This window comes from Mustela nivalis (genome assembly GCF_964662115.1).
Source record: "Mustela nivalis genome assembly, chromosome: 8".
Lineage (NCBI taxonomy): Eukaryota > Metazoa > Chordata > Mammalia > Carnivora > Mustelidae > Mustela > Mustela nivalis.
In genome coordinates, this window is record NC_139027.1 from 132,163,122 (window position 1) to 132,175,978 (window position 12,857).

Consider the following 12,857-nt stretch of genomic DNA (forward strand, 5'->3'; position numbering starts at 1 on the left):
GATGCTGGCCATCCTCAGCTTCTGGAAAAGGGAGGGAGTTAATAGGAGTTTACTGGTGATAATTTAGTAGGATCGTTGTATGTGGAGCAATCAGGGCACGGCTCTGTCTGCTAGAATTAAGTACCTTTCTCAGTACCAAGCCGTACTCAGTGGTATAGTGGACTCCCATGTTCTGAGATCAGGTCGTAACGTCAGCATGAAAGGCAAAACCCAGCTTTAGTCAGAAGTTCCCATGAAAATCCCTTAGGAAGGGTTTACCTGGAGACCTCCATGCTGTTCCTTGAAAAGTTTCTGGCAACCAGTTTTTCCTCCAGTAGAAGTCAAGACCCATGTCTGTTTCTTCAGATAAACTCCCATTGAGAAAAGGCTTGTGTGTAGGTATGTCTTCTCCACCCCAGAACCACCCCGTGGGCCCGGAAGCTACAATATTTTTCCAACTGCACACCCATTGCAGGACATGTTCTGATTCACTCAGTTAACCGAGTAATAACCACCAGCTATTTTAAGTGCTAGGGGATCCAGCAGTGAACAAGACAGCATTGACGCCCTGTTGGTACTTCAGGCCGAGAACAAGCAAATATGTGGCATAAGGCCAAAAGTGGTAAGGGCTGGAGGGTGGGGAATTATGGCCAGGGAATGGTAGTAGAGAGGTTGTGCATGCAATCTCGGGGCAGTCGAGAGAGGTCTCAAGGACACATGTGTGAGCTGGGAATCTAAGCGGGGAGTGAGCCGTGGGGAAGTGTGTAAGGAACAGCAAGTGAACGGAGCAGCAGGGAGGCTAGCGTTTGCGTCTGAGGGGTGGAATAGAGAGGGGACAAGGGGGGCTGAGTAGAGCGGGTGGCGACTTCCTGGTGGGGGATGCCCTGGCTCCAGTCAGACAGCTTTTCTCTCTTTCTCGAGCGCTTATGACATTTGCATAATTAAACATCTGTATGGCGTAACTGCATCGTACCCGCTTTTCTTTTGGCCATTTTCTCTTCTACTTTTTAACAATTTGAAAAAAAGATAGTGACGTCTGTCTTCCAGGCCTGTAGTCAGGGGGTTGCCTCGCCAGGATTAGGAAAACCACCCCAAGACCCTCAGATTTCATTCTCACCTGAAAAGCTGTGTGTTTCAAAGAGCTCTTGAAGGACTAAGATTGCAGTGACCTTTGCAGGCCGGAAACGGGAACTCACTTCTTCATGCCTGATGTCCTTTTCGTTAGATCTTGAAGTGCATCAGCCAGCTGGAGCTCGCTCAGCTGATAGGAACCGGGGTGAAAACGCGCTACCTGTCTGGATCTGGGCGTGAAAGAGAAGGGAGCCTGAAGGGCCACACACTGGCGGGAGAAGAGTTCATGGGCCTTGGCCTTGGTAAGACACCAGGCCCCACGGCTGGCCGTCGCGGAGTCACAAGTTAACCGGAATGAAACGCTTCCTGTCTCTCAGGACTGTCACGCAAACCAGCTCTTCCTTGTGTGCCCGCTGACAGTATGTTTATTAGTGGAAGTGGAAGTGCTGCTTTGGCTCTCTTAACTGTGATTAAACTGTTGATAAATGCCTGTTTTATCAAAATCAGCAGGGTGCATTACTTTTCTTTCTGTGCATGTTAAGTATATTGGGGGGAGAAGCCATTTACTTCAGAAGGGTACCGCTTTAGTACCTAGTGTTAAAGGAGTGGGGGTGTGTATCTCCAGATTTTGACAAGTAGGTGCAGCGTCACTTCCATGTTCGTTATCTGGAATGGTTTCTCGTGGAATCGAGAAGCTCCTGTCGGTGGGCTTTGACAGCAAATAAGACAAACAAATGTGCCTGGCCACATTCTAAGCACTTGGTTTACTCATTTTAACTCATTTAATTCTCTTAGTCACACAGTGAGATTGGCACTGTTGTCATCCTCATCTTGTGATTGAGGAAGGTGACGCTGGGCTGAAGTGATCGCACTGCGGCAAGTGGCAGGGGCAGGTTTCCAACCCAGGCTGTCTCAGGGCAGAGGGCAGGCTCCTAGGTCCCAGGGACACGGACTGGAATAGTACAGAGTGGCGGGTAAGAGCTCACACCGTGTGGACGGGGGAGGCTGTACTAGCAGCTGCTGCTTAGGGCGCGTGCAGGGATGGCTGGAGTGAGGTCGTGGAGAGCACATGGGACGCAGAGCAGGTACCGGCCGTCCCGTCTCTAGAAGCTCTAAGCTGGTGCTGCTTAATCGTGTATTTGTTCTCTTAAATGTAGGCATTCGACACTGTAAAAATGAGCAAGACTATTAAGAAAGGGAGGTGGTTGGTACAAGCAAGGGAGCTCGTATTTTAAGAATCAGAATGTATTTCAAATGCCAAAGCCTTCGTTTAATTTTATTCTGTCATCACTTGAGGGTGTTTTTGTTTTGTTTTGTTTTGTTGTGCCTGCAAACCATTCTCTTATGGCTCTCGTCTCTGCATACCGATGCCACAGAATACTTTGATCTAAATACTTGACTGTTTCTGAAGCGATTCTGATTTTGCGCATTGTGTTTCAGGTAATTTGGTGAGTGGTGGAGTGGATAAAAGACAGATGGCCAGCTTCCAGGAATCAGTTGGTGAGACCAGCTCGCAGAGTGTGGTTGTAGCTGTAGACAGGTAATGATTTTGTTCTCCAGTGAAGCTGGACTGTCCAGGAGCTTGGCAGATCCTCTGTGTGGTTAATGGATTCTTAATCTGTTTGACTCTTGTAAGTGTTGTGAGCTCCAGATCACTCGAACTAGGAAGTGGCACACGTGATCCACAGCTGCTATTAACCTTCATGTTCATTTGAATTCCTGACCTTTTTAAAAATAAGTGTTTTTGCTTGTGTTGATGTTTTAGATTACCTTGTTTCCTTAGTAGAAATTACCCTTTAAAATTTTTCAAAAAGGCGGGGCACCTGGGTGGCTCAGTGGGTTAAAGCCTCTGCCTTTGGCTCAGGTCATGATCCCGTCCGTCCCGTCTCTAGAAGCTCCCAGGGTCCTGGGATCGAGCCCCACATCAGGCTCTCTGCTCAGCAGGGAGCCTGCTTCCTCCTCTCTCTCTGCCTGCCTCTCTGCCTACTTGTGATTTCTGTCTGTCAAATAAATAAATAAAATCTTTAAAAAATTTCAAAAAGGGCTTAAGGTATAAAGCCTGTGTATGAGTGAGAGGTGGCCACATTGATAGTTTGCATTTCTTTTTCCTTAGAACCTTTCCATGATACCCGTTTCCTTAAACTAAACAGTCACAAGAAATATAGGTATTCTTATTGAAAGACATTCATTAGATACCAGTATTTAAAATATGAATTTTCCAGGGCGCCTGGGTGGCTCAGTAGGTTAAAGCCTCTGCCTTCAGCTCAGGTCATGATCCCAGGGTCCTGGGATCGAGCCCCACATTGGGCTCTCTGCTCAGCATGGAGTCTGCTTCCCTTCCTCTCTTTCTCTGCCTGCTTCTCTGCCTACTTGTGATCTCTGTCAAATGAATAAATAAAACCCTTAAAAATATATATCAATTTTTCAAAATGAACAAAGTCCTGAAAAGTACCCTTCAGTAATCATGTACACTGCTGCTCATGTGGTTAATGACTTTCCCACAATAGTAAATACAGGCAGTGTTACAGCACCTGGGTGGCTCAGTCATTAAGCATCTGCATTTGGCTCTGGTCATGATCCCAGGGTCCTGGGATCGAGCCCCACATCGGGCTCCCTGCTCGCAGGGGGGAGCCTGCTTTTCCCTCTCCCATGCCCCTTGCTTGTGTTCCCTCTCTTACCATTTCTCTCTCTCTCTCTCTCTTTTTTTCTGTCAAATAAATAAATAAATAAAATCTTTAAAATGAGCTTTAAAAGTTAATAAATAAATATAGACATTGTTGAGATGATAGCGGTATAGAATTGGGGCATCATTTGTATTGTTCTCAGAACAGTCCTCTTCGTATTTTAAACTCTTTATCAGTGTATTTTGATTACCTTGATCCTATTGCTTCCCTGCTTCTCTCCAACAGAGGTATTGTCTGTAACATACTTTTGATGAGTTTTTCCTCACATTTTTCAGTTAGGTTTAGGCTAAAAGTACAAAATGTTTATTCCATTAACCACACTAATTTCTTTTCTGTTTCTCTGCCTTAGCCAGCTCATGGATACTATTATCCCAGCATCATTTTGTGTGCCATTACATTTTTTAAAAATTGAGATATAATTCATATACCAAAAGACTTATTCTTTTAAAATGTACAATTCAGGAGGTGCCTGGGTGCCTCAGCCAGTTAAGCATCCAACTCTTGATTTCAGCTCAGGTCATGATCTCAGGGTCGTAAGATCACACTCGTAGGGAGGCTGCTTGAGATTCCTTCCCTCTGCCTCTCCTTCTGCCCCTCCTGCCCCTCATGCTATGTGCTCTCTTGCATACACTTTCTCTCTCTCAAATAAATACATCTTTAAAATATGTGTGTACAGTTCTGTGGGTTTTCGTATATTCAGAGTTGTGTGGTCAGCACCACTATCAAATTTCATACTTGGTCTTAGCCAAAAGGCTGAGAAGCTTTGAATTTCATAGCATTTTCAGCAACCTGTACTTATTATCAGTCACTGCCCATTTCCTCTCCTGCCAGTCCTTACGGCCACTAATCTTCATTCTCTCTGTATAGATTTGCTGATTCTGGGCGTTGTTGAATTGTCCATTTCTCCCTTTCAGTTTTATCTGTTGTGCCTTGTGATTTTGGGGCTTTGTTGTTAGGTGCATATGTATGTGTATGTTTTCTTGACAAATTAAACCTTTTATGTTATAAAATGTTCTTGGACTCTAGTAATGATTTTGCAATCTCTTGTCTTACATTGGTGCAACCACCCAGTTCTCTTTTGGTTACTTTTTTGATAAGCTGTGTCTTTTTTATTCCTTAATTTTCAGCCTGTTTGTGTCTTCGAATCTAAAGCAAGTCTCTCTGGGGGCACCTGGCTGGCTTAGTTGATAGAGCATGCTACTCTTGATCTCAGAAATAGGAGTTCAAGCCCCACGTTGGGTGTAGAGCTTACTTAAAAAAAAAAAAAAGTAATAATAATAATAATAATAAAGTGAGTTTCTAGACAACAGATGGTTGGACCATGTTTATTTTAGTCCATCCACTAATCTCTTCCTTTGAATTAAAGTGTTTTATCTATTTAGATTTAATCATAATTCAATTGTTGATGGGTAGAATTTAGATCCATGCTTTTTCTTTTTTTATAAATACGTGTTGTGTCATTTTCTCCATTCCTTCAATATCACTGCTTTTGTTGGTGTTAAGAAATTTTCTAGTGTATTATTTTATTTTCCTCGTTTCTTTTACTGTGTTTTTTCAGAGTTTTCCTTACTGATTGCTTTGGGGAATCATGATTAATAACATCTTAACTTTAACATTTGACTTTGAGTTAGCGTCCACTTAACTTGAGTAGTATGAAACATCTTGCCTCCTATACAGCTCGGTTCTCTGCCCTCTCCTTTCTGCTGTTTCCATATAAGTTACATGTTTATACACACCTGCCCATCAACACAGATTACTGACAATTACTTTTGCCATCCTCAAATCAGATGGATAAAAATGAATTACAAACAGAAAATACGTGTTTCCCCAGGCATCTTTACCAGTGTTCTTTCTTTCTTCAGATACTTTTGACTTATTATCTTTCCTTTGATTTCAACATGAAGAACTTAGTTTAATATTTCTTATAGGGCAGCTCAGTTAGCAATGAATTATCTCAGATTTTGTTTATCTCAGGGTATTTTAGTTACTCCTTCATTTTTTGAAGGTTGGTTTTGGTACATACAGAATATTTGGTTTGTAGTCTTATTTCAGCACCTTGAATCTGATATCCCACTGCCTTTGACCTCTGTGATTTGTGATGAGAAATCAACTGATAATTTTCTGTAGGATCCCTTTACACAGTGGTGAGTCTCTGCTTTTTTGCTACTTCCAAGATTCTTTCACTCTGTGGCTTTCAACATTTTGATTATTATATGTCTGAGTTTATCTTACTGGAGTTTGTTGAGCTTCTTGGATGTGTAGGTTGTTGTTTTTCACCAAATTTGGGGAGTTTTTAGCCATTATTTCTTCATAAGTTCTTCTAGCCTCTTTCATCTTTTTTTAGGACTCCCCCTTCTGTGTATGTGTATGTACTTGGTAGTGTCTCACAGGTCTGTGACATTTTCTTCATTTCTTAAATATTCCTTTTTATTTCTGTTCCTCACACTGCATAATCTCATTTAACCTGTCTTCAAGTTTACTTATTCTTTCTTTTTTTTAATAAATTTTTTAAAAGATTTTATTTATGTATTTGACAGAGATCACAGGTAGGCAGAGAGGCAGGCAGGGATGGAGGGGTAAGCAGGCTCCTGCCAAGCGAGAGCCCAATGAGGGGCTCAATCCCAGGACCCTGTGGTCATGACCTGAGCTGAAGGCAGGGGCTTTAACCCACTGAGTCACCCCGGTACCCCAAGTTCACTAATTCTTAAGTCTGCTCAGAACTGATGTTGAGCCCCTCCAGTGAATTTTCCATTCCAGTTTCATAGGTTTCAACTCTAGAATTCCTAATTTTTTTTTTTACGATTTTATTTTTTTATTTGACCGAGAGAGAAAGCACATAAGCAGGGGGAAGGGCAGAGGGAGAAGCAGGTTCCCAACTGAGCAAAGAGCCCGACACAGGACTTGGTCTCAGGACCCTGAGATCATGACCTGAGCTGAAGGCAGATGCTTAATGGACTGAGCCACCCAGGAGCCCCTATCACAGGAGGCTTTAAAAAGCTCTACCATACACCTGGGTGGCTCAGTCCGTTAAGCATTTGCTTTCAGCTAAGGTCATGACCTCAGGTTCCTGGGATTGAGCCCCACATGGGGTTCCTTGCTCTAGGGACTCTCCTCCTTCTGCCCCTCCCCCTGCTTTTGCGCGCTCTCTCTCTCTCTCTGTCAAATAAAGTCTGCTTCTCCCTCTCTCTCACTGCGCTCTCTGTCCCTTTCCCTTGCTCTTCTCTCTCTCACTTTTTTCTTTTTCAAGTAAATAAATAAAATCTTTAAAAAGAATAAAATAAAGCTTCCTGTGGGTGTCTCATTCCCAGCTTTTCCTTTCAGGTTTTTGGCCAGGTCCTTGTTTGTCCCGGTTGTGACTGCCACCTCAGGGAGTGACTACAGGTTGCTTTTGACAAACGTCCCAGGGAAAAGGCTTTTTGCACCCAAAGAGGTCTGAGTCAAAGACAAATCCTGAAAATGGGGGTTTCTAGGCTATTGCCAGGCAGGTCAAATAATGTCAGTTCTCAGAGTCTGGTGTTTTGGGGGGAAATTCTAGGATTGTTGTCTTCTCTCCCATGGAGCTAGGTTACTGGTTTCACAGTTACTGTGACTTCAAAGCTGTTGGTTTTCAGCCTTTCTGTGGAGCCGAGAAGACAGTAATGGAAATAGGACAGCCTAAAACACCATAATAGTCTCTATTTATACCAGATTGAGCCTTTTTTCTTGAACAAACATTTTTCCAGCCTTTGGTAATTTCCACAGCTCAGTCCTGAAAGAGTTGGTTCGGATAACTTTTTTTTTTGCTAGGTTTTGTTGTTGTTGTTGTTGTTGTTGTTTTTATCTTATGGAGGAGCAGCTTTTTGGAGGTCCTTACTCTCACACCCCCACTGTTTTGACATCACATGATGTTACGTTTTACTCTCCCTTCCTCCTTTGATGTGTCACTTTTTCTTTCTACCATTATAGGCATTTATGCTCCAGGTTCATTGACCAGTTTTGTACCTATGATGCCTCAGTCATTTATTTTAGTGGAGGTTCCAGACCTGAAATGCTTCTTTTTTGCCTTTTCTTCAGTGTTTGAAATTGAAATGCAGCTTCCAAATCTAACTTTTATTTTATTGTGTCTGAAATTATCTTCCTAGAATTTTTACTGGATCTACCAGACTGGATGGAAATGCCATAGGTATGTATTTGTCACTCGTGTGTGACAACTACAGAATCCTCATGTTGTGGCTGTCTGGCCATTACTAATGAAGCCTCGCATGTGTTGTTGGGTCTGGCCTGTAGTTGACTTTGTCCGCTGGCTGTGCGCCGTGTCCATGGACGAGCTGGCTTCCCCGCACCACCCCCGCATGTTCAGCTTGCAGAAGATTGTGGAGATATCGTACTACAACATGAACCGGATCCGGCTGCAGTGGTCCCGGATATGGCATGTGATTGGAGATCACTTCAACAAGGTAACTCTTCAGATTCAAAAACCACTCTATCAGTGTCCAGAAAAAAGCAGGCAACTGTATTCAAAGAAGTGAGAGCGTTTAGGCACTTAGACAGATTTCCCTGCTATCTAAAAGTAGGACATTGCTATGAAACCTTTCATAAGCCGAAATGGTGTAAAGCAGAGAGGCAGTTACCATTAATTTCTATGGAAAAGTTGTTGAGCATTCCCACACCCCAAAAATAACCTCTTATAGCCTTTTCTGATATCTTAGGACAGACACATCTTGCTGACAGTCACAGAATTAAGATAAAACCCAGATGCTCACTGACACCGTTCAAAGCTCTGGTGGCTTAATGCTGAGATGCTGAGTGCAGTTCTCGGGGAAGGGGCTTGGCAGCGCCACTCTGGCTGCTGGGGCGCGTGCTGCCTCTGTAACAGCTCGCTGCAAAGCAGATGCTCGATGTTATTTTCACTTTTCACCTTTTTTTGTAAAAGCAAAAATCCCCTTTGGATTTTTCTTTTTTGGTTAGTGGAAGTAGATACTAAGGGAGGTCTTTCATAAAAGTGAAATGGTGGGGCACCTGGGCGGCTCAGCTGGTTAAGCATCTACCTTCAGCTCAGGTCATGATGTCCAGTTCCTGGGATCGAGCCCCACGGTGGGCTCGAAGCTCAGTGGGGAGTCTCCCTCTGCCCCTCCATGTGCTTGTGCTCTCTCTGTTTCTCTCTCAAATGAATAAATAAAATATTTTAAATATATATAATAAATAAAAGCAAAGTGGTGCATGGGGCGCCTGGGTGGCACAATCAGGTAGGTGTCCAACTCTTTTTTTTTTTTTTTTTAAGATTTTATTTATTTGAGAGAGAGAGAGAGAGCATGAGAGGGGAGAAGGTCAGAGGGAGGAGCAGACTCCCCATGGATCTGGGAGCCCGATGCAGGACTCGATCCCAGGACTCCAGGATCATGACATGAGCCAAAGGCAGTCACTTAACCAACTGAGCACCCAGGCACCCTGGTTGTCCAACTCTTAGTTTGAGCTCAGGTCATGATCTTGGGGTGGTAAGATTGAGCCCCACATCAGGCTTTGTGCTCATTACAAAGTCTGCTTGAGACTTTCTCTCTCCCTTTTCCTCTGCCCCTCTCTCCATCCTCAAGTGAATGAATAAGTCTTAAAAAAAAAAAAAAAAAAAAGCAAAGCTGTGCCATGTGACATTGCGAGAAGCAGAGGATTGTCAAAATTCATTTTCCCTCTGGAGCATATTTACATATTGGTAGGTAACTCATGGAGTATGAAATTAACATCTTAGTGGTATTAAAAATACTGTAATATCCATATGCAGGGATGCCTGGGTGGCTCAGTCAAGCGTCTGCCTTTAGTTCATGTCATGATCTCAGGGCCCTGGGATCGAGCCCCCTGTGAGGCTTCCCGCTCATCGGGAGCCTGCTTCTCCCTCTCTTCCCCACTCCCACTTCCCCCTGCCACTTGTGTTCCCTCTCTTGCTGTGTCTCTCTCTACCAAATAAATAAATAAAATCTTTAAAATATATATATACCCCGGGGCGCCTGGGTGGCTCGGTGGGTTAAGTTTCTGCCTTAGGCTTAGCTCATGGTCTCAGGGTCCTGGAATCAAGCCCTGCATCGGGCTCTCTGCTCAGTGGGGAGCCTGCTTCCCCCCCTCTCTGCCTGCCTCTCTGCCTACTTGTGATCTCTCTCTCTGTGTCAAATAAATAAATAAAATCTTTTAAAATATATATATCCTATAGTCAAGATGTAGGCTAACACCATAAAAATCATTATAGTCACTGGACAGACATTGGTGTTTGAATGCATGGCAGAATCCTCGAGTGTCTTCTGAATGACCAAAGAGCAAGTTACATTCTATGTAGTTTCACTGTTAATGTCACTGCTTCTTATATTCTGGCTTTTGTTGCCGCCGCTCTGAAACCTTTGTTGAGAAAACTAGCTTTTATTTTGTTTTATTTTTTAAAGATTTGCTTGCTTATTTGAGAGAGAGAGTGCACACACACAAGCCGAGGGAAGAGCAGAGGGAGAGAGACTCTCAAATAGGCTCCCCACTGAGCGTGGAGCCTGACACAGGGCTCTGTCCCACAGCCCTGAGATCATGACCTGAGCCAAAGTCAAGAGTCGATGCTTAACCAACTCAGCCACCCAGGCATCCCTAGAAAACTAACATTAATTTTTACATCAGAAGCTAGAGATTTGTGTGTTCTAAAACTGACAACTACTGAAAGAAAACCAAACTACACTTGTTTCCCTCCACTAGAGGTTTCATCACATAAATACAGGCACATCCACACATATATTAAACAACTTTTTTTAAAGATTTTATTTATTTATTTGACACAGAAAGAGAGAGACAGCAAGAGAGGGAACACAAGCAGGGGGAGTGGGAGAGAGAGAAGAAGCAGAGCAGGGAGCCCGATGCGGGACTCCATCCAGGGACCCCAGGATCATGACCTGAGCCGAAGGCAGCGGCTTAACCAACTGAGCCACGCAGGTGCCCCTTAACAAATTTTTAAAAATCAGAACACGTGTGTAGTGTGTGTGTGTGTGTGTGCATCTGAGATGCCATTAACTTCTTAAAGGAAAAGTAATAGCTCAATAGCACTGTTTCCTACCAAAACATATTCCATGATTTCAAAGCAATTTTCTCATTCCTGGATTAAAGAATTATAGTATAGATGCTTAGAAGTACTCTGAGTAAAAAACAGCTTATCCAAAAGAGAATTGCAGTCCCTCCATTGAATGGAAGAAACTTACAAAAAGAAGCAGGTGTGGGGCGCCTGGGTGGCTCAGTGGGTTAAGCCACTGCCTTCGGCTCGGGTCATGATCTCAGGGTCCTGGGATCGAGCCCCGCATCCGGCTCTCTGCTCAGCAGGGAGCCTGCTTCCCTTCCTCTCTCTCTGCCTGCCTCTCTGCCTACTTGGGATCTCTCTCTGTCAAATAAATAAATAAAATCTTTAAAAAAAAAAAAAAGAAGCAGGTGACCCTTTCATTTGAACCCTCAGGGAAGACACTGCCTCGAGAGCCTGCACATGACCCAGACCCACCGTTTGCTGAGTGAGTGGCAGCACCACCATCAGGCATCAACCGGCAGTCAGCAATTATCTTGCTCACTATTCTGGGTAACAACTTCTTAGTGGACCAGTCAACTTAACTGGTGTGAAATTGCTTGAAAGAGGGAATGTGAACCATTATCGTCACTGTGCCTTACCTTGTATTCTCGCCCAAGGCCAGGACCACTAAGCTGGAGCAAACGTTGCTCACTTATTCCGTGAAATATTGCCACTAGCAGCCGTGGGATCCTTTTTTCTTTCAGAAGTAATAATCCAAAAGTGTTTCAGTAAACCTTTCCCAGCTTTTATAAAGTCTAGATTTCATGTTCCGTGGGCCTTCTTCAGGAGAGAACATCAGTTTGAACAAGTCACTATTCCCACCTGCAGTTCTGTTGCTAAGGCTTATTAGGTGCCAGTTCTCGGTTACCTGCGGACCACTTATGGGCAGCTCGGGATGTAGGCTGACATAGTGATGAGACAGTCTATGGCCGTCACTTTCATTACCATTGTCTCTTCCATCTCATCAGAGCCATTAAGCACAAAGTTATAGAAAACTCAGTTGCTCCCTCCGGGGCTCTTCATTCTTTCTACCACCCCAGGAAGATGTTCTGCTTCCCCTCGGGAACTGCAGCACAGAAGAATCTCATAAGTTTGAGGAAATGGGTGGCTGAAGACAGCTGTAACTTAGCTCTTGGCAGGGCGCCTGGGTGGCTCAGTGGGTTAAGCCGCTGCCTTCGGCTCAGGTCATGATCTCAGGGTCCTGGGATCGAGTCCCGCATCGGGCTCTCTGCTCAGCAGGGAGCCTGCTACCCTCTCTCTCTCTCTGCCTGCCTCTCCGACTACTTGTGATTTCTCTCTGTCAAATAAATAAATAAAAATAAAAAATAAATTAAAAAAAAAACTTAGCTCTTGGCATTCTGGCAGAGTCTTGGAAACAGTTTCCGTGTTTCTCTTCTACCCCGTGTGTCCTGGGGTATGCAGAGCTGCACGGTAAGCCCTGGAGTGGTATTCCTGCTGCGGGATTTCCTGAATCTTGATGTTTAGGGGAGGAATATTCTTTTTATTAGTATTTACGCTAATGAATATGACATAAACACCTTTTAAAAAAGTACTGCTAAAGCCACGTTTGACCATCACCACTTCCCTTTTGAACCCTCCCCAAACTAATTATTACCAGTTTGGTATTTATCTTCCCTTTTGGTATTTATCTTCTATTTCCTTTTAATACAAACAATATTGTCCTGGTTTCTTTTGCTTTTTTGAAAAAAACAAATCATTTTGTTACTTGCTTCCTCCACTTAGCAAGGAATCTTAAACATTTAACTATGTTATTAGTATGTATGAATTTATTCCTTTTTAAATTGTAAAATACACATAAAATTTTTCATTTTAACCATTTATAAATGTACAGTTTATTAACGTTAAGTACGTTCACGTTTTGTGCAACAAATCTGTGGAGCTCTTTTCTCATATTGAAAAACTGAGACTCTAAACCCATTAAATACTAGCTTTCCTTTCCTTCCTCACCCAGACCCTGGTAACCACCATTCTACTTTCGGTCTCTCTGATTTTGAGTACTCTAGCTACCTCATAGAACTGGAGTCAGACAGTATCTGCCCTTTTGTGACTGG

General features: G+C 43.5%; 1 protein-coding gene across 2 annotated transcripts in view; it reads left to right on the plus strand.

Moving 5' to 3' along the window:
* The window catches only part of ARFGEF2 (ARF guanine nucleotide exchange factor 2), a 100,657-nt gene that overhangs the window by 55,889 nt on the left and 31,911 nt on the right, over positions 1-12,857 (plus strand). For both annotated transcript variants that reach the window (XR_014315368.1, XM_082744783.1), the window contains exons 22-25: positions 1,205-1,352; positions 2,491-2,590; positions 7,856-7,896; positions 8,001-8,170. Coding sequence is in view for 1 of the 2 variants with exons in the window: in XM_082744783.1 (XP_082600909.1) it covers positions 1,205-1,352; positions 2,491-2,590; positions 7,856-7,896; positions 8,001-8,170 (459 nt within the window). In the remaining variant the exon portion in view is untranslated. The remainder of the gene's footprint in view (positions 1-1,204; positions 1,353-2,490; positions 2,591-7,855; positions 7,897-8,000; positions 8,171-12,857) is intronic.